Below are 15295 nucleotides of genomic sequence, written 5' to 3'. Positions count from 1 at the left end.
GAGGGTGTGTGAGGGTGTGTGAGGGTGTGAGGGTGTGTGAGGGTGTGAGGGTGTGTGAGGGTGTGAGGGTGTGTGTGAGAGAGAGTGAGGGTGTGTGAGGGTGTGAGGGTGTGTGAGGGTGTGTGAGGGGGTGTGAGGGTGTGTGAGGGTGTGTGAGGGTGTGTGAGGGTGTGAGGGTGTGTGAGGGTGTGAGGGTGTGTGAGGGTGTGAGGGTGTGTGAGGGTGTGTGAGGGTGTGTGATGGTGTGAGGGTGTGAGGGTGTGTGAGGGTGTGAGGGTGTGTGAGGGTGTGAGGGTGTGTGAGGGGGTGTGAGGGGGTGTGAGGGTGTGTGGGTGTGTGAGGGTGTGTGAGGGTGTGAGGGTGTGTGAGGGTGTGCGAGTGTCTGAGGGTGTGTGAGGGTGTGTGAGGGTGTGAGTGTGTGAGGGTGTGTGAGTGTGTGAGGGTGTGAGGGTGTGAGGGTGTGTGATGGTGTGAGGGTGTGTGAGGGTGTGTGAAGGTGTGTGAAGGTGTGTGAGGGTGTGTGAGGGTGTGTGAGGGTGTGAGGGGGTGTGAGGGGGTGTGAGGGTGTGTGAGGGTGTGAGGGGGTGTGAGGGTGTGTGAGGGTGTGTGAGGGTGTGTGAGGGTGTGTGAGGGCGTGAGTGTGTGAGGGTGTGTGAGGGTGTGAGGGTGTGTGAGGGTGTGAGGGTGTGAGGGTGTGTGTGAGGGGTGGTGAGGGTGCGAGGGTGTGTGAGGGTGTGTGAGGGTGTGTGAGGGTGTGTGAGGGTGTGAGGGGGTGTGAGGGGGTGTGAGGGTGTGAGGGTGTGTGTGAGGGGGTGTGAGGGTGCGAGGGTGTGTGAGGGTGTGTGAGGGTGTGTGAGGGTGTGAGGGTGTGAGTGTGTGTGAGGGTGTGTGAGGGTGTGAGGGTGTGTGAGGGTGTGAGGGTGTGAGGGTGTGTGAGGGTGTGTGAGTGTGAGTGAGGGTGTGTGAGGGTGTGAGGGTGTGTGAGGGTGTGAGGGTGTGTGAGGGTGTGAGGGTGTGTGAGGGTGTGAGAGAGAGTGAGGGTGTGTGAGGGTGTGTGAGGGTGTGAGAGAGAGTGAGGGTGTGTGAGGGTGTGTGAGGGTGTGAGGGTGTGTGAGGGTGTGAGGGTGTGTGAGGGTGTGTGAGGGTGTGTGAGGGTGTGAGGGTGTGTGAGGGTGTGAGGGTGTGTGAGGGTGTGAGGGTTGGTGAGGGTGTAAGGGTGTGTGAGGGTGTGAGGGTGTGTGAGGGTGTGAGGGTGTGTGAGGGTGTGAGGGTGTGAGGGTGTGTGAGGGTGTGAGGGTGTGTGAGGGTGTGTGAGGGTGTGAGTGTGTGTGAGGGTGTGAGGGTGTGTGAGGGTGTGTGAGGGTGTGTGAGGGTGTGTGAGGGTGTGTGAGGGTGTGAGGGTGTGTGAGGGTGTGAGGGTGTGTGAGGGTGTGAGGGTGTGAGGGTGTGTGAGGGTGTGTGAGGGTGTGAGTGTGTGTGAGGGTGTGTGAGGGTGTGAGGGTGTGTGAGGGTGTGAGGGTGTGTGAGGGTTTGAGGGTGTGACGGTGTGTGAGGGTGTGAGGGTGTGTGAGGGTGTGTGAGGGTGTGAGGGTGTGTGAGGGTGCGAGGGGGTGTGAGGGTGTGTGAGGGTGCGAGGGGGTGTGAGGGGGTGTGAGGGTGTGTGAGGGTGTGTGTGGGTGTGAGGGTGTGTGAGGGTGTGAGTGTGTGAGGGTGCGAGGGTGTGAGGGGGCGTGAGGGTGTGTGAGTGTGTGTGAGGGTGTGAGGGTGTGTGAGTGTGTGTGAGGGTGTGAGGGTGTGTGAGGGTGTGTGAGGGTGTGAGGGGGTGTGAGGGTGTGTGAGGGTGTGAGGGTGTGTGAGGGTGTGAGGGTGTGAGGGTGTGAGGGTGTGAGGATGTGTGAGGGTGTGTGAGGGTGTGAGGGTGTGTGAGGGTGTGTGAGGGTGTAAGGGGGTGTGAGGGTGTGTGAGGGTGTGAGAGGGTGTGAGGGTGTGTGAGTGTGTGAGTGTGTGAGTGTGTGAGGGTGTGAGGGTGTGTGAGGGTATGTGAGGGTGTGTGAGGGTGTGTGAGGGTGTGTGAGGGTGTGAGGGTGTGTGAGGGTGTGAGGGGGTGTGAGGGTGTGTGAGGGTTTGAGGGTGTGTGAGGGTATGTGAGGGGGTGTGAGGGGGTGTGAGGGTGTGAGGGTGTGTGAGGGTGTGTGAGGGTGTGAGGGTGAGGGTGTGAGGGTGTGTGTGAGAGAGAGTGAGGGTGTGAGGGTGTGTGAGGGGGTGTGAGGGAGGGTGTGTGAGGGGGTGTGAGGGGGTGTGAGGGTGTGAGGGTGTGAGGGTGTGAGGGTGTGTGAGGGTGTGAGGGTGTGAGGGTGTGTGAGGGTGTGAGGGTGTGAGGGTGTGTGAGGGTGTGTGAGGGTGTGAAAGAGAGTGAGGGTGTGTGAGGGTGTGTGGGTGTGAGAGAGAGTGAGGGTGTGTGAGGGTGTGTGAGGGTGTGTGAGGGTGTGAGGGTGTGTGAGGGTGTGTGAGGGTGTGTGTGGGTGTGTGAGGGTGTGAGGGTGTGAGGGTGTGTGAGGGGGTGTCAGGGTGTGTGAGGGTGTGTGAGGGTGTGTGAGGGATTGAGGGTGTGTGAGGGGGTGTGAGGGGGTGTGAGGGGGTGTGAGGGTGTGTGAGGGTGTGAGGGGGTGTGAGGGTGTGTGAGGGTGTGTGAGGGTGTGAGGGTGTGTGAGGGTGTGAGGGTGTGTGTGAGAGAGAGTGAGGGTGTGAGGATGTGTGAGGGTGTGAGGGTGTGTGAGGGAGGGTGTGTGAGGGAGGGTGTGTGAGGGGGTGTGAGGGTGTGAGGGGGTGTGAGGGTGTGAGGGTGTGTGAGGGTGTGTGAGGGTGTGTGAGGGTGTGAGGGTGTGTGGGTGTGTGAGGGTGTGAGGGTGTGTGAGGGTGTGAGGGTGTGTGAGGGTGTGTGAGGATGTGTGAGGGTGTGAGGGTGTGAGAGAGAGTGAGGGTGTGTGAGGGTGTGTGAGGGTGTGTGAGGGTGTGTGAGGGTGTGAGGGTGTGTGAGGGGGTGTGTGGGTGTGTGAGGGTGTGAGGGGGTGTCAGGGTGTGTGAGGGTGTGTGAGGGTGTTAGAGGGTGTGAGGGTGTGAGGGTGTGTGAGGGGGTGTGAGGGTGTGAGGGTGTGTGAGGGTGTGAGGGTGTGTGAGGGTGTGAGGGTGTGTGAGGGTGTGAGGGTGTGAGGGTGTGTGAGGGTGTATGAGGGTGTGTGAGGGTGTGTGAGGGTGTGAGGGTGTGAGGGTGTGTGAGGGTGTGTGTGGGTGTATGAGGGTGTGTGAGGGTGTGTGAGGGTGTGAGGGTGTGTGAGGGTGTTAGGGTGTGTGAGGGTGTGAGGGTTGGTGAGGGTGTAAGGGTGTGTGAGGGTGTGTGAGGGTGTGTGAGGGTGTGAGGGTGTGTGAGGGTGTGAGTGGGTGTGTGAGGGTGTGTGAGGGTGTGAGGGTGTGAGGGTGTGAGGGTGTGTGAGGGTGTGAGGGTGTGTGAGGGTGTGAGGGTGTGTGAGGGTGTGAGGGTTGGTGAGGGTGTAAGGGTGTGTGAGGGCGTGAGGGTGTGAGGGTGTTTGAGGGTGTGTGAGGGTGTGAGGGTGTGTGAGGGTGTGAGGATGTGTGAGGGTGTGAGGGTGTGTGAGGGTGTGAGGGTGTGAGGGTGTGTGTGAGGGGCTGTGAGGGTGTGTGTGGGTGTGTGGGTGTGTGAGGGTGTGAGGGTGTGTGAGGGTGTGTGAGGGTGTGTGAGGGTGTGTGAGGGTGTGTGAGGGTGTGAGGGTGTGTGAGGGTGTGAGGGTGTGTGAGGGTGTGAGGGTATGTGAGGGTGTGTGAGGGTGTGAGGGGGTGTGAGGGTGTGTGAGGGTGTGAGGGGGTGTGAGGGTATGCGTGAGGGTGTGAGGGTGTGTGAGGGTGTGTGAGGGTGTGAGGGTGTGTGAGGGTGTGAGGGTGTGTGAGGGTGTGAGGGTGTGTGAGGGTGTGAGGGTGTGTGTGAGAGAGAGTGAGGGTGTGAGGGTGTGTGAGGGTGTGTGAGGGTGTGTGAGGGAGGGTGTGTGAGGGGGTGTGAGGGGGTGTGAGGCTGTGAGAGTGTGTGAGGGTGTGAGGGTGTGAGGGTGTGTGAGGGTGTGAGGGTGTGTGAGGGTGTGTGAGGGTGTGAGGGTGTGTGAGGGTGTGTGAGAGAGAGTGAGGGTGTGTGAGGGTGTGTGAGGGTGTGAGAGAGAGTGAGGGTGTGTGAGGGTGTGTGAGGGTGTGTGAGGGTGTGAGGGTGTGTGAGGGGGTGTGTGGGTGTGTGAGGGTGTGAGGGTGTGAGGGGGTGTCAGGGTGTGTGAGGGTGTGTGAGGGTCTGAGGGTGTGTGAGGGTGTGAGGGTGTGTGAGGGGGTGTGAGGGGGTGTGAGGGTGTGAGGGTGTGTGAGGGTGTGAGGGTGTGTGAGGGTGTGTGAGGGTGTGAGGGTGTGTGAGGGTGTGAGGGTGTGTGAGGGTGTGTGTGAGAGAGAGTGAGGGTGTGAGGGTGTGTGAGGGTGTGAGGGTGTGTGAGGGTGTGTGAGGGAGGGTGTGTGAGGGAGGGTGTGTGAGGGGGTGTGAGGGTGTGAGGGGGTGTGAGGGTGTGTGAGGGTGTGAGTGTGTGTGAGGGTGTGAGGGTGTGAGGGTGTGTGAGGGTGTGTGAGGGTGTGAGGGTGTGTGAGGGTGTGAGGGTGTGTGAGGGTGTGTGAGGGTGTGAGGGTGTGAGAGGGAGTGAGGGTGTGTGAGGGTGTGAGAGAGAGTGAGGGTGTGTGAGGGTGTGTGAGGGTGTGTGAGGGTGTGTGAGGGTGTGAGGGTGTGTGAGGGGGTGTGTGGGTGTGTGAGGGTGTGAGGGGGTGTCAGGGTGTGTGAGGGTGTGTGAGGGTGTTAGAGGGTGTGAGGGTGTGTGAGGGTGTGTGAGGGGGTGTGAGGGTGTGTGAGGGTGTGTGAGGGTGTGTGAGGGTGTGAGGGTGTGTGAGGGTGTGAGGGTGTGTGAGGGTGTAAGGGTGTGAGGGCGTGTGAGGGTGTGAGAGAGAGTGAGGGTGTGTGAGGGTGTGAGGGTGTGTGAGGGTGTGAGGGTGTGAGGGTGTGTGAGGGTGTGAGGGTGTGTGAGGGTGTGTGAGGGTGTGTGAGGGTGTGAGGGTGTGTGAGGGTGTGTGTGGGTGTGTGAGGGTGTGTGAGGGTGTGAGGGTGTGAGGGTGTGTGAGGGTGTTAGGGTGTGTGAGGGTGTGAGGGTGTGAGGGTTGGTGAGGGTGTGAGGGTGTGTGAGGGGGTGTGTGAGGGTGTGTGAGGGTGTGTGAGGGTGTGTGAGGGTGTGAGGGGGTTTGAGGGTGTGTGAGGGTGTGTGAGGGTGTGAGGGTGTGTGAGGGTGTGTGAGGGTGTGAGGGTGTGTGAGGGTGTGTGAGGGTGTGAGGGTTGGTGAGGGTGTAAGGGTGTGTAAGGGCGTGAGGGTGTGAGGGTGTGTGAGGGTGTGTGAGGGTGTGAGGGTGTGTGAGGGTGTGAGGATGTGTGAGGGTGTGAGGGTGTGTGAGGGTGTGAGGGTGTGAGGGTGTGAGGGGGTGTGTGAGGGGCTGTGAGGGTGTGTGGGTGTGAGGGTGTGTGAGTGTGTGAGGGTGTGAGGGTGTGTGAGGGTGTGTGAGGGTGTGAGGGTGTGAGGGTGTGTGAGGGTGTGTGAGGGTGTGAGGGTGTGTGAGGGTGTGTGAGGGTGTGAGGGTGTGTGAGGGTGTGTGAGGGTGTGAGGGTGTGTGAGGGTGTGTGAGGGTGTGAGGGGGTGTGAGGGTATGTGAGGGTGTGTGAGGGTGTGAGGGTGTGTGAGGGTGTGAGGGTGTGTGAGGGGGTGTGAGGGGGTGTGAGGGTGTGTGAGGGTATGTGAGGGGGTGTGTGAGGGTGTGAGGGTGTGTGAGGGTGTGTGAGGGTGTGAGGGTGTGTGAGGGTGTGAGGGTGTGTGAGGGTGTGTGAGGGTGTGTGAGGGTGTGAGGGTGTGTGAGGGTGTGAGGGTGTGTGAGGGTGTGAGGGTGTGTGTGAGAGAGAGTGAGGGTGTGAGGGTGTGTGAGGGTGTGAGGGTGTGTGAGGGAGGGTGTGTGAGGGGGTGTGAGGGTGTGAGGGGGTGTGAGGCTGTGAGAGTGTGTGAGGGTGTGAGGGTGTGTGAGGGTGTGAGGGTGTGAGGGTGTGTGAGGGTGTGTGAGGGTGTGAGGGTGTGTGAGGGTGTGAGGGTGTGTGAGGGTGTGAGAGAGAGTGAGGGTGTGTGAGGGTGTGTGAGGGTGTGAGAGAGAGTGAGGGTGTGTGAGGGTGTGTGAGGGTGTGAGGGGGTGTGTGGGTGTGTGAGGGTGTGAGGGTGTGTGAGGGTGTGAGGGTGTGTGAGGGGGTGTCAGGGTGTGTGAGGGTGTGTGAGGGTGTGAGGGTGTGTGAGGGTGTGAAGGTGTGTGAGGGGGTGTGAGGGGGTGTGAGGGTGTGAGGGTGTGTGAGGGTGTGTGAGGGTGTGAGGGTGTGTGAGGGTGTGTGAGGGTGTGAGGGTGTGTGAGGGTGTGAGGGTGTAAGGGTGTGAGGGTGTGTGAGGGTGTGAGAGAGAGTGAGGGTGTGTGAGGGTGTGAGGGTGTGTGAGGGTGTGTGAGGGTGTGAGGGTGTGTGAGGGTGTGTGAGGGTGTGAGGGTGTGTGAGGGTGTGTGTGGGTGTGTGAGGGTGTGTGAGGGTGTGAGGGGGTGTGAGGGTCTGTGAGGGTGTGTGAGGGTGTGTGGGTGTGTGAGGGTGTGTGAGGGTGTGTGAGGGTGTGAGGGTGTGTGAGGGTGTGAGAGTGTGTGAGGGTGTGTGAGGGTGTGAGGGTGTGTGAGTGTGTGTGAGGGTGAGAGGGTGTGTGAGGTTGTGAGGGTGTGTGAGGTTGTGAGGGTGTGTGAGGGTGTGAGGGTGTGTGAGGGTGTGAGGGTGTGTGAGGGTGTGTGAGGGTGTGAGGGTGTGTGAGGGTGTGTGAGGGTGTGAGAGTGTGTGAGGGTGTGTGAGGGTGAGAGGGTGTGTGAGGTTGTGAGGGTGTGTGAGGTTGTGAGGGTGTGTGAGGGTGTGAGGGTGTGTGAGGGTGTGAGGGTGTGTGAGGGTGTGTGAGGGTGTGAGGGTGTGTGAGGTTGTGAGGGTGTGCGGGTGTGTGAGGGTGTGAGGGTTTGTGAGGGTGTGTGAGGGTGTGTGAGGGTGTGTGAGGGTGTGTGAGGGTGTGTGGGTGTGTGAGGGTGTGAGGGTGTGAGGGTGTGAGGGTGTGAGGGTGTGTGAGGGTGTGTGAGGGTGTGTGTGAGGGGGTGTGAGGGTGCGAGGGTGTGTGAGGGTGTGTGTGGGTGTGTGAGGGTGTGCGAGGGTGTGCGAGGGTGTGAGGGTGTGTGAGGGGGTGTGAAGTGTGTGAGGGTGTGTGAGGGTGTGAGGATGCGAGGGTGTGTGAGGGGGTGTGAAGTGTGTGAGGGTGTCGAGGATGCGAGGGTGTGTGTGAGAGCCTGTGTGAGGGTGTGTGAGGGTCAGAGCTGTGTGAGGGTCTGTGTGACAGTCTGTCTGAGGGTCAGTGCTGTGAGGTGTAGGGGTATGTGTGAGGACTGTTTGAGGGTGTGTGTGAGGGTCTGTCTGGGGCTCTGTCTGGGGCTTTCTCTGGAGGTCTGTGTGAGGGTGTGCCTGGGGCTCTGTCCGGGGGTCTGTGTGAGGTTGTGTCTGGGGCTCTGTCTGGGGCTCTGTGTGAGTGTCTGTGTGAGTGTCACTGTCTGGGGGTCTGTGTGGGGGTCTGTGTGAGGGTCTGTCTGGGGCTCTGGCTGGGGGTCTGTATGAGGGTGTGTCTGGGGCTCTGTCTGGGGCTCTGTGTGAGGCTCTGTCTGGGGCTGTGTGGGGGTCTGTGTGAGGGTGTGTCTGGGGGTCTGTGTGAGGCTCTGTCTGGGGGTCTGTGTGTGGGTGTGTCTGGTGCTCTGTCTGGGGGGCTGTGTCTGGGGGTCTGTGTGAGGGTGTGTCTGGGGGTCTGCGTGAGGGTGTGTCTGGGGGTCTGTGTGAGGGTGTGTCTGGGGGTCTGTCTGGGGCTCTGCCTGGGGGTCTGTGTGAGGGTGTGTCTGGGGGTCTGTGTGAGGGTGTGTCTGGGGCTCTGTCTGGGGGTCTGTGTGAGGGTGTGTCTGGGGCTCTGTCTGGAGGTCTGTGTGAGGGTGTGTCTGGGGCTCTGTCTGGGGGTCTGTGTGAGGGTGTGTCTGGGGCTCTGTCTGGGGGTCTGTGTGACGGTGTGTCTGGGGTTCTGTCTGGGGGTCTGTGTGAGGGTGTGTCTGGGGCTCTGTCTGGGGGTCTGTGTGAGGGTGTGTCTGGGGGTCTGTCTGGGGCTCTGTCTGGGGGTCTGTGTGAGGGTGTGTTTGGGGCTCTGTCTGGGGGTCTGTGTGAGGGTGTGTCTGGGGCTCTGTGTGAGGGTGTGTGTGAGGGTGTGTCTGGGGCTCTGTGTGAGGGTGTGTGAGAGGGACACAGTCCGGTCAGGGTAGAGCAGCAGGATTTGGGGTGAACTCGGGGTTACAGAGGGCGGACGTCGCCGAGGGTTACACAGCCTGCAAGGACGGTGCATTCAACAGGAATTTACCTCGGGGGGTGGGGGGGGGGCTAATATTCGGAGGGGATGGGGGAGTACAGGGGCGTGGGGGGTGGAATGCAGACTCGAAGGGCTGAATGGCCCCGTTCTCAGCTATGTTACTCCAGTGTTTTCTCTCTCTCCCTGCCAGCGAAACTATTGAATGGTAAAATCATCACGACCAAAGGGGGCATGTTGAAGTGTAAAGTAATCATGCACGTGTGTGGTATGGATGATCTCGACGTGATACAGAGGGCAGTAAAGAATGTAATCCATGAGTGCAACAAAAGGCGTTTCGAGTCTGTCGCCCTCCCAGCTATTGGCACAGGTATGTGTGTTTCTCGAATATCCCAGAGCAGTTTTTAAGCTGTGGGAAGGTCCGTACTGAGGGAGTGCCGCACTGTCAGAGGGTAGGTACTGAGGGAGTGCCGCACTGTCAGAGGGTCAGTACTGAGGGAGCGCCGCACTGACAGAGGATCAGTACTGAGGGAGTGCCGCACTGACAGAGGATCAGTACTGAGGGAGTGCCGCACTGTCAGAGGGTCAGTACTGAGGGAGTGCTGCACTGTCAGAGGTTCAGTACTGAGGGAGTACCGCACTGTCAGAGGGTCAGTACTGAGGGAGTGCGGCACTGTCAGAGGGTCAGTACTGAGGGAGTGCGGCACTGTCAGAGGGTCAGTACTGAGGGAGTGCGGCACTGTCAGAGGGTCAGTACTGAGGGAGTGCGGCACTGTCAGAGGGTCAGTACTGAGGGAGTGCTGCACTGTCAGAGGGCCAGTACTAAAGGAGTGCCGCACTGTCAGAGGGTCTGTACTGAGGGAGCACCGCACTGTCAGAGGGTCAGTACTAAGGGAGCGCCGCACTGTCAGAGGGTTAGTACTGAGGGAGTGCTGCACTGTCAGAGGGTCAGTACTGAGGGAGTGCTGCACTGTCAGAGTGTCAGTACTGAGGGAGTGCCGCACTCTCAGAGGGTCAGTACTGAGGGAGTGCTGCACTGTCAGAGTGTCAGTACTGAGGGAGTGCTGCGCTGTCAGAGGGCCAGTACTAAGGGAGTGCGGCACTGTCAGAGGGTCAGTACTGAGGGAGTGCTGCACTGTCAGAGGGTCAGTACTAAGGGAGTGCCGCACTGTCAGAGGGTCAGTACTGAGGGAGTGCGGCACTGTCAGAGGGTCAGTACTGAGGGAGTGCTGCACTGTCAGAGGGCCAGTACTAAGGGAGTGCCGCACTGTCAGAGGGTCAGTACTGAGGGAGTGCGGCACTGTCAGAGGGTCAGTACTGAGGGAGTGCTGCACTGTCAGAGGGCCAGTACTAAGGGAGTGCCGCACTGTCAGAGGGTCAGTACTGAGGGAGCACCGCACTGTCAGAGGGTCAGTACTAAGGGAGCGCCGCACTGTCAGAGGGTCAGTACTGAGGGAGTGCCGCACTGTCAGAGGGTCTGTACTGAGGGAGTGCCGCACTGTCAGAGGGTCAGTACTGAGGGAGCACCGCACTGTCAGAGGGTCAGTACTGAGGGAGCGCCGCACTGTCAGAGGGTCAGTACTGAGGGAGCGCCGCACTGTCAGAGGGTCTGTACTGAGGGTGAGCCGCACTGTCAGAGGGTCAGTACTGAGGGAGTGCCGCACTGTCAGAGGGTCGGTACTGAGGGAGTGCTGCACTGTCAGAGGGTCAGTACTGAGGGAGTGCCGCACTGTCAGAGGGTCAGTACTGAGGGAGCGCTGCACTGTCAGAGGGTCAGCACTGTGGGAGTGCCGCACTGTCAGAGGGTCAGTATTCTGGGAGTGCCGCACTGTCAGAGGGTCAGTACTGAGGGAGTGCCGCACTGTCGGAGGGCCAGTACTGAGGGAGCGTCGCACTGTCAGAGGGTCAGTACTGAGGGAGCGTCGCACTGTTAGAGGGTCAGTACTGAGTGAGTGCTGCACTGTCAGAGGGTCAGTACTGAGGGAGCGTCGCACTGTCAGAGGGTCAGTCCTGAGTGAGTGCTGCACTGTCAGAGGGTCAGTACTGAGGGAGCGCCGCACTGTCAGAGGGTCAGTACTGAGGGAGTGCTGCACTGTCTGAGGGTCAGTACTGAGGGAGCGCCGCACTGTCAGAGGGTCAGTACTGAGGGAGCGCCGCACTGTCAGAGGGTCAGTACTGAGGGAGTGCCGCACTGTCACAGCGTCAGTACTGAAGGAGTGCCGCACTGTCAGAGGGTCAGTACTGAGGGAGCGGCGCACTGTCAGAGGGTCAGTACTGAGGGAGTGCCGCAGTGTCAGAGGGTCAGTACTGAGGGAGTGCCGCACTGTCAGAGGGTCAGTACTGAGGGAGTGCCGCACTGTCAGAGGGTCAGTACTGAGGGAGTGCCGCACTGTCAGAGGGTCTGTACTGAGGGAGTGCCGCACTGTCAGAGGGTCAGTACTGAGGGAGTGCCGCACTGTCAGAGGGTCAGTACTGAGGGAGCGTCGCACTGTCAGAGGGTCAGTACTGAGGGAGTGCTGCACTGTCTGAGGGTCAGTACTGAGGGAGCGCCGCACTGTCAGAGGGTCAGTACTGAGGGAGCGCCGCACTGTCAGAGGGTCAGTACTGAGGGAGTGCCGCACTGTCACAGCGTCAGTACTGAAGGAGTGCCGCACTGTCAGAGGGTCAGTACTGAGGGAGCGGCGCACTGTCAGAGGGTCAGTACTGAGGGAGTGCCGCAGTGTCAGAGGGTCAGTACTGAGGGAGTGCCGCACTGTCAGAGGGTCAGTACTGAGGGAGTGCCGCACTGTCAGAGGGTCAGTACTGAGGGAGTGCCGCACTGTCAGAGGGTCTGTACTGAGGGAGTGCCGCACTGTCAGAGGGTCAGTACTGAGGGAGTGCCGCACTGTCAGAGGGTCAGTACTGAGGGAGCGTCGCACTGTCAGAGGGTCAGTACTGAGGGAGTGCTGCACTGTCTGAGGGTCAGTACTGAGGGAGTGCCGCACTGTCAGAGGGTCAGTACTGAGGGAGTGCCGCACTGTCAGAGGGTCAGTACTGAGGGAGTACCGCACTGTCAGAGGGTCAGTACTGAGGGAGTGCGGCACTGTCAGAGGGTCAGTACTGAGGGAGTGCGGCACTGTCAGAGGGCCAGTACTAAAGGAGTGCCGCACTGTCAGAGGGTCTGTACTGAGGGAGTGCCGCACTGTCAGGGGGTCAGTACTGAGGGAGTACGGCACTGTCAGAGGGTCAGTACTGAGGGAGTGCGGCACTGTCAGAGGGTCAGTACTGAGGGAGTGCGGCACTGTCAGAGGGTCAGTACTGAGGGAGTGCTGCACTGTCAGAGGGCCAGTACTAAAGGAGTGCCGCACTGTCAGAGGGTCTGTACTGAGGGAGCACCGCACTGTCAGAGGGTCAGTACTAAGGGAGCGCCGCACTGTCAGAGGGTCAGTACTGAGGGAGTGCGGCACTGTCAGAGGGTCAGTACTGAGGGAGTGCTGCACTGTCAGAGGGTCAGTACTGAGGGAGTGCCGCACTGTCAGAGGGTCAGTACTGAGGGAGTGCGGCACTGTCAGAGGGTCAGTACTGAGGGAGTGCTGCACTGTCAGAGGGCCAGTACTAAGGGAGTGCCGCACTGTCAGAGGGTCAGTACTGAGGGAGTGCGGCACTGTCAGAGGGTCAGTACTGAGGGAGTGCTGCACTGTCAGAGGGCCAGTACTAAGGGAGTGCCGCACTGTCAGAGGGTCAGTACTGAGGGAGCACCGCACTGTCAGAGGGTCAGTACTAAGGGAGCGCCGCACTGTCAGAGGGTCAGTACTGAGGGAGTGCCGCACTGTCAGAGGGTCTGTACTGAGGGAGTGCCGCACTGTCAGAGGGTCAGTACTGAGGGAGCACCGCACTGTCAGAGGGTCAGTACTGAGGGAGCGCCGCACTGTCAGAGGGTCAGTACTGAGGGAGCGCCGCACTGTCAGAGGGTCTGTACTGAGGGTGAGCCGCACTGTCAGAAGGTCAGTACTGAGGGAGTGCCGCACTGTCAGAGGGTCGGTACTGAGGGAGTGCTGCACTGTCAGAGGGTCAGTACTGAGGGAGTGCCGCACTGTCAGAGGGTCAGTACTGAGGGAGCGCTGCACTGTCAGAGGGTCAGCACTGTGGGAGTGCCGCACTGTCAGAGGGTCAGTATTCTGGGAGTGCCGCACTGTCAGAGGGTCAGTACTGAGGGAGTGCCGCACTGTCGGAGGGCCAGTACTGAGGGAGCGTCGCACTGTCAGAGGGTCAGTACTGAGGGAGCGTCGCACTGTTAGAGGGTCAGTACTGAGTGAGTGCTGCACTGTCAGAGGGTCAGTACTGAGGGAGCGTCGCACTGTCAGAGGGTCAGTCCTGAGTGAGTGCTGCACTGTCAGAGGGTCAGTACTGAGGGAGCGCCGCACTGTCAGAGGGTCAGTACTGAGGGAGTGCTGCACTGTCTGAGGGTCAGTACTGAGGGAGCGCCGCACTGTCAGAGGGTCAGTACTGAGGGAGCGCCGCACTGTCAGAGGGTCAGTACTGAGGGAGTGCCGCACTGTCACAGCGTCAGTACTGAAGGAGTGCCGCACTGTCAGAGGGTCAGTACTGAGGGAGCGGCGCACTGTCAGAGGGTCAGTACTGAGGGAGTGCCGCAGTGTCAGAGGGTCAGTACTGAGGGAGTGCCGCACTGTCAGAGGGTCAGTACTGAGGGAGTGCCGCACTGTCAGAGGGTCAGTACTGAGGGAGTGCCGCACTGTCAGAGGGTCTGTACTGAGGGAGTGCCGCACTGTCAGAGGGTCAGTACTGAGGGAGTGCCGCACTGTCAGAGGGTCAGTACTGAGGGAGCGTCGCACTGTCAGAGGGTCAGTACTGAGGGAGTGCTGCACTGTCTGAGGGTCAGTACTGAGGGAGCGCCGCACTGTCAGAGGGTCAGTACTGAGGGAGCGCCGCACTGTCAGAGGGTCAGTACTGAGGGAGTGCCGCACTGTCACAGCGTCAGTACTGAAGGAGTGCCGCACTGTCAGAGGGTCAGTACTGAGGGAGCGGCGCACTGTCAGAGGGTCAGTACTGAGGGAGTGCCGCAGTGTCAGAGGGTCAGTACTGAGGGAGTGCCGCACTGTCAGAGGGTCAGTACTGAGGGAGTGCCGCACTGTCAGAGGGTCAGTACTGAGGGAGTGCCGCACTGTCAGAGGGTCTGTACTGAGGGAGTGCCGCACTGTCAGAGGGTCAGTACTGAGGGAGTGCCGCACTGTCAGAGGGTCAGTACTGAGGGAGCGTCGCACTGTCAGAGGGTCAGTCCTGAGTGAGTGCTGCACTGTCAGAGGGTCAGTACTGAGGGAGCGCCGCACTGTCAGAGGGTCAGTACTGAGGGAGTGCTGCACTGTCTGAGGGTCAGTACTGAGGGAGTGCCGCACTGTCAGAGGGTCAGTACTGAGGGAGTGCCGCACTGTCAGAGGGTCAGTACTGAGGGAGCGCCGCACTGTCAGAGGGTCAGTACTGAGGGAGCGCCGCACTGTCAGAGGTTCAGTACTGAGGGAGTACCGCACTGTCAGAGGGTCAGTACTGAGGGAGTGCGGCACTGTCAGAGGGTCAGTACTGAGGGAGTGCGGCACTGTCAGAGTGTCAGTACTGAGGGAGTGCGGCACTGTCAGAGGGTCAGTACTGAGGGAGTGCGGCACTGTCAGAGGGTCAGTACTGAGGGAGTGCTGCACTGTCAGAGGGCCAGTACTAAAGGAGTGCCGCACTGTCAGAGGGTCTGTACTGAGGGAGCACCGCACTGTCAGAGGGTCAGTACTAAGGGAGCGCCGCACTGTCAGAGGGTCAGTACTGAGGGAGTGCTGCACTGTCAGAGGGTCAGTACTGAGGGAGTGCTGCACTGTCAGAGTGTCAGTACTGAGGGAGTGCCGCACTCTCAGAGGGTCAGTACTGAGGGAGTGCTGCACTGTCAGAGTGTCAGTACTGAGGGAGTGCTGCGCTGTCAGAGGGCCAGTACTAAGGGAGTGCGGCACTGTCAGAGGTTCAGTACTGAGGGAGTGCTGCACTGTCAGAGGGTCAGTACTAAGGGAGTGCCGCACTGTCAGAGGGTCAGTACTGAGGGAGTGCGGCACTGTCAGAGGGTCAGTACTGAGGGAGTGCTGCACTGTCAGAGGGCCAGTACTAAGGGAGTGCCGCACTGTCAGAGGGTCAGTACTGAGGGAGTGCGGCACTGTCAGAGGGTCAGTACTGAGGGAGTGCTGCACTGTCAGAGGGCCAGTACTAAGGGAGTGCCGCACTGTCAGAGGGTCAGTACTGAGGGAGCACCGCACTGTCAGAGGGTCAGTACTAAGGGAGCGCCGCACTGTCAGAGGGTCAGTACTGAGGGAGTGCCGCACTGTCAGAGGGTCTGTACTGAGGGAGTGCCGCACTGTCAGAGGGTCAGTACTGAGGGAGCACCGCACTGTCAGAGGGTCAGTACTGAGGGAGCGCCGCACTGTCAGAGGGTCAGTACTGAGGGAGCGCCGCACTGTCAGAGGGTCTGTACTGAGGGTGAGCCGCACTGTCAGAGGGTCAGTACTGAGGGAGTGCCGCACTGTCAGAGGGTCGGTACTGAGGGAGTGCTGCACTGTCAGAGGGTCAGTACTGAGGGAGTGCCGCACTGTCAGAGGGTCAGTACTGAGGGAGCGCTGCACTGTCAGAGGGTCAGCACTGTGAGAGTGCCGCACTGTCAGAGGGTCAGTATTCTGGGAGTGCCGCACTGTCAGAGGGTCAGTACTGAGGGAGTGCCGCACTGTCGGAGGGCCAGTACTGAGGGAGCGTCG

At 60.4% G+C, this 15295-nt stretch overlaps 1 protein-coding gene across 1 annotated transcript in view; it reads left to right on the top strand.

Annotated features, from left to right (window-relative positions):
- LOC140418170 (protein mono-ADP-ribosyltransferase PARP14-like) overlaps positions 1 to 15295 on the top strand; it is a 314190-nt gene that overhangs the window by 124203 nt on the left and 174692 nt on the right. The window contains exon 7 of the mRNA XM_072501594.1: positions 8713 to 8889. Coding sequence (XP_072357695.1) covers positions 8713 to 8889 — 177 coding nt within the window. The remainder of the gene's footprint in view (positions 1 to 8712; positions 8890 to 15295) is intronic.

Source organism: Scyliorhinus torazame, chromosome 5, assembly GCF_047496885.1.
Source record: "Scyliorhinus torazame isolate Kashiwa2021f chromosome 5, sScyTor2.1, whole genome shotgun sequence".
Classification (NCBI taxonomy): Eukaryota; Metazoa; Chordata; class Chondrichthyes; order Carcharhiniformes; family Scyliorhinidae; genus Scyliorhinus; species Scyliorhinus torazame.
Note: the sequence above shows the minus strand (reverse complement) of the source record. Positions and strands in the feature narration are given on the sequence as shown.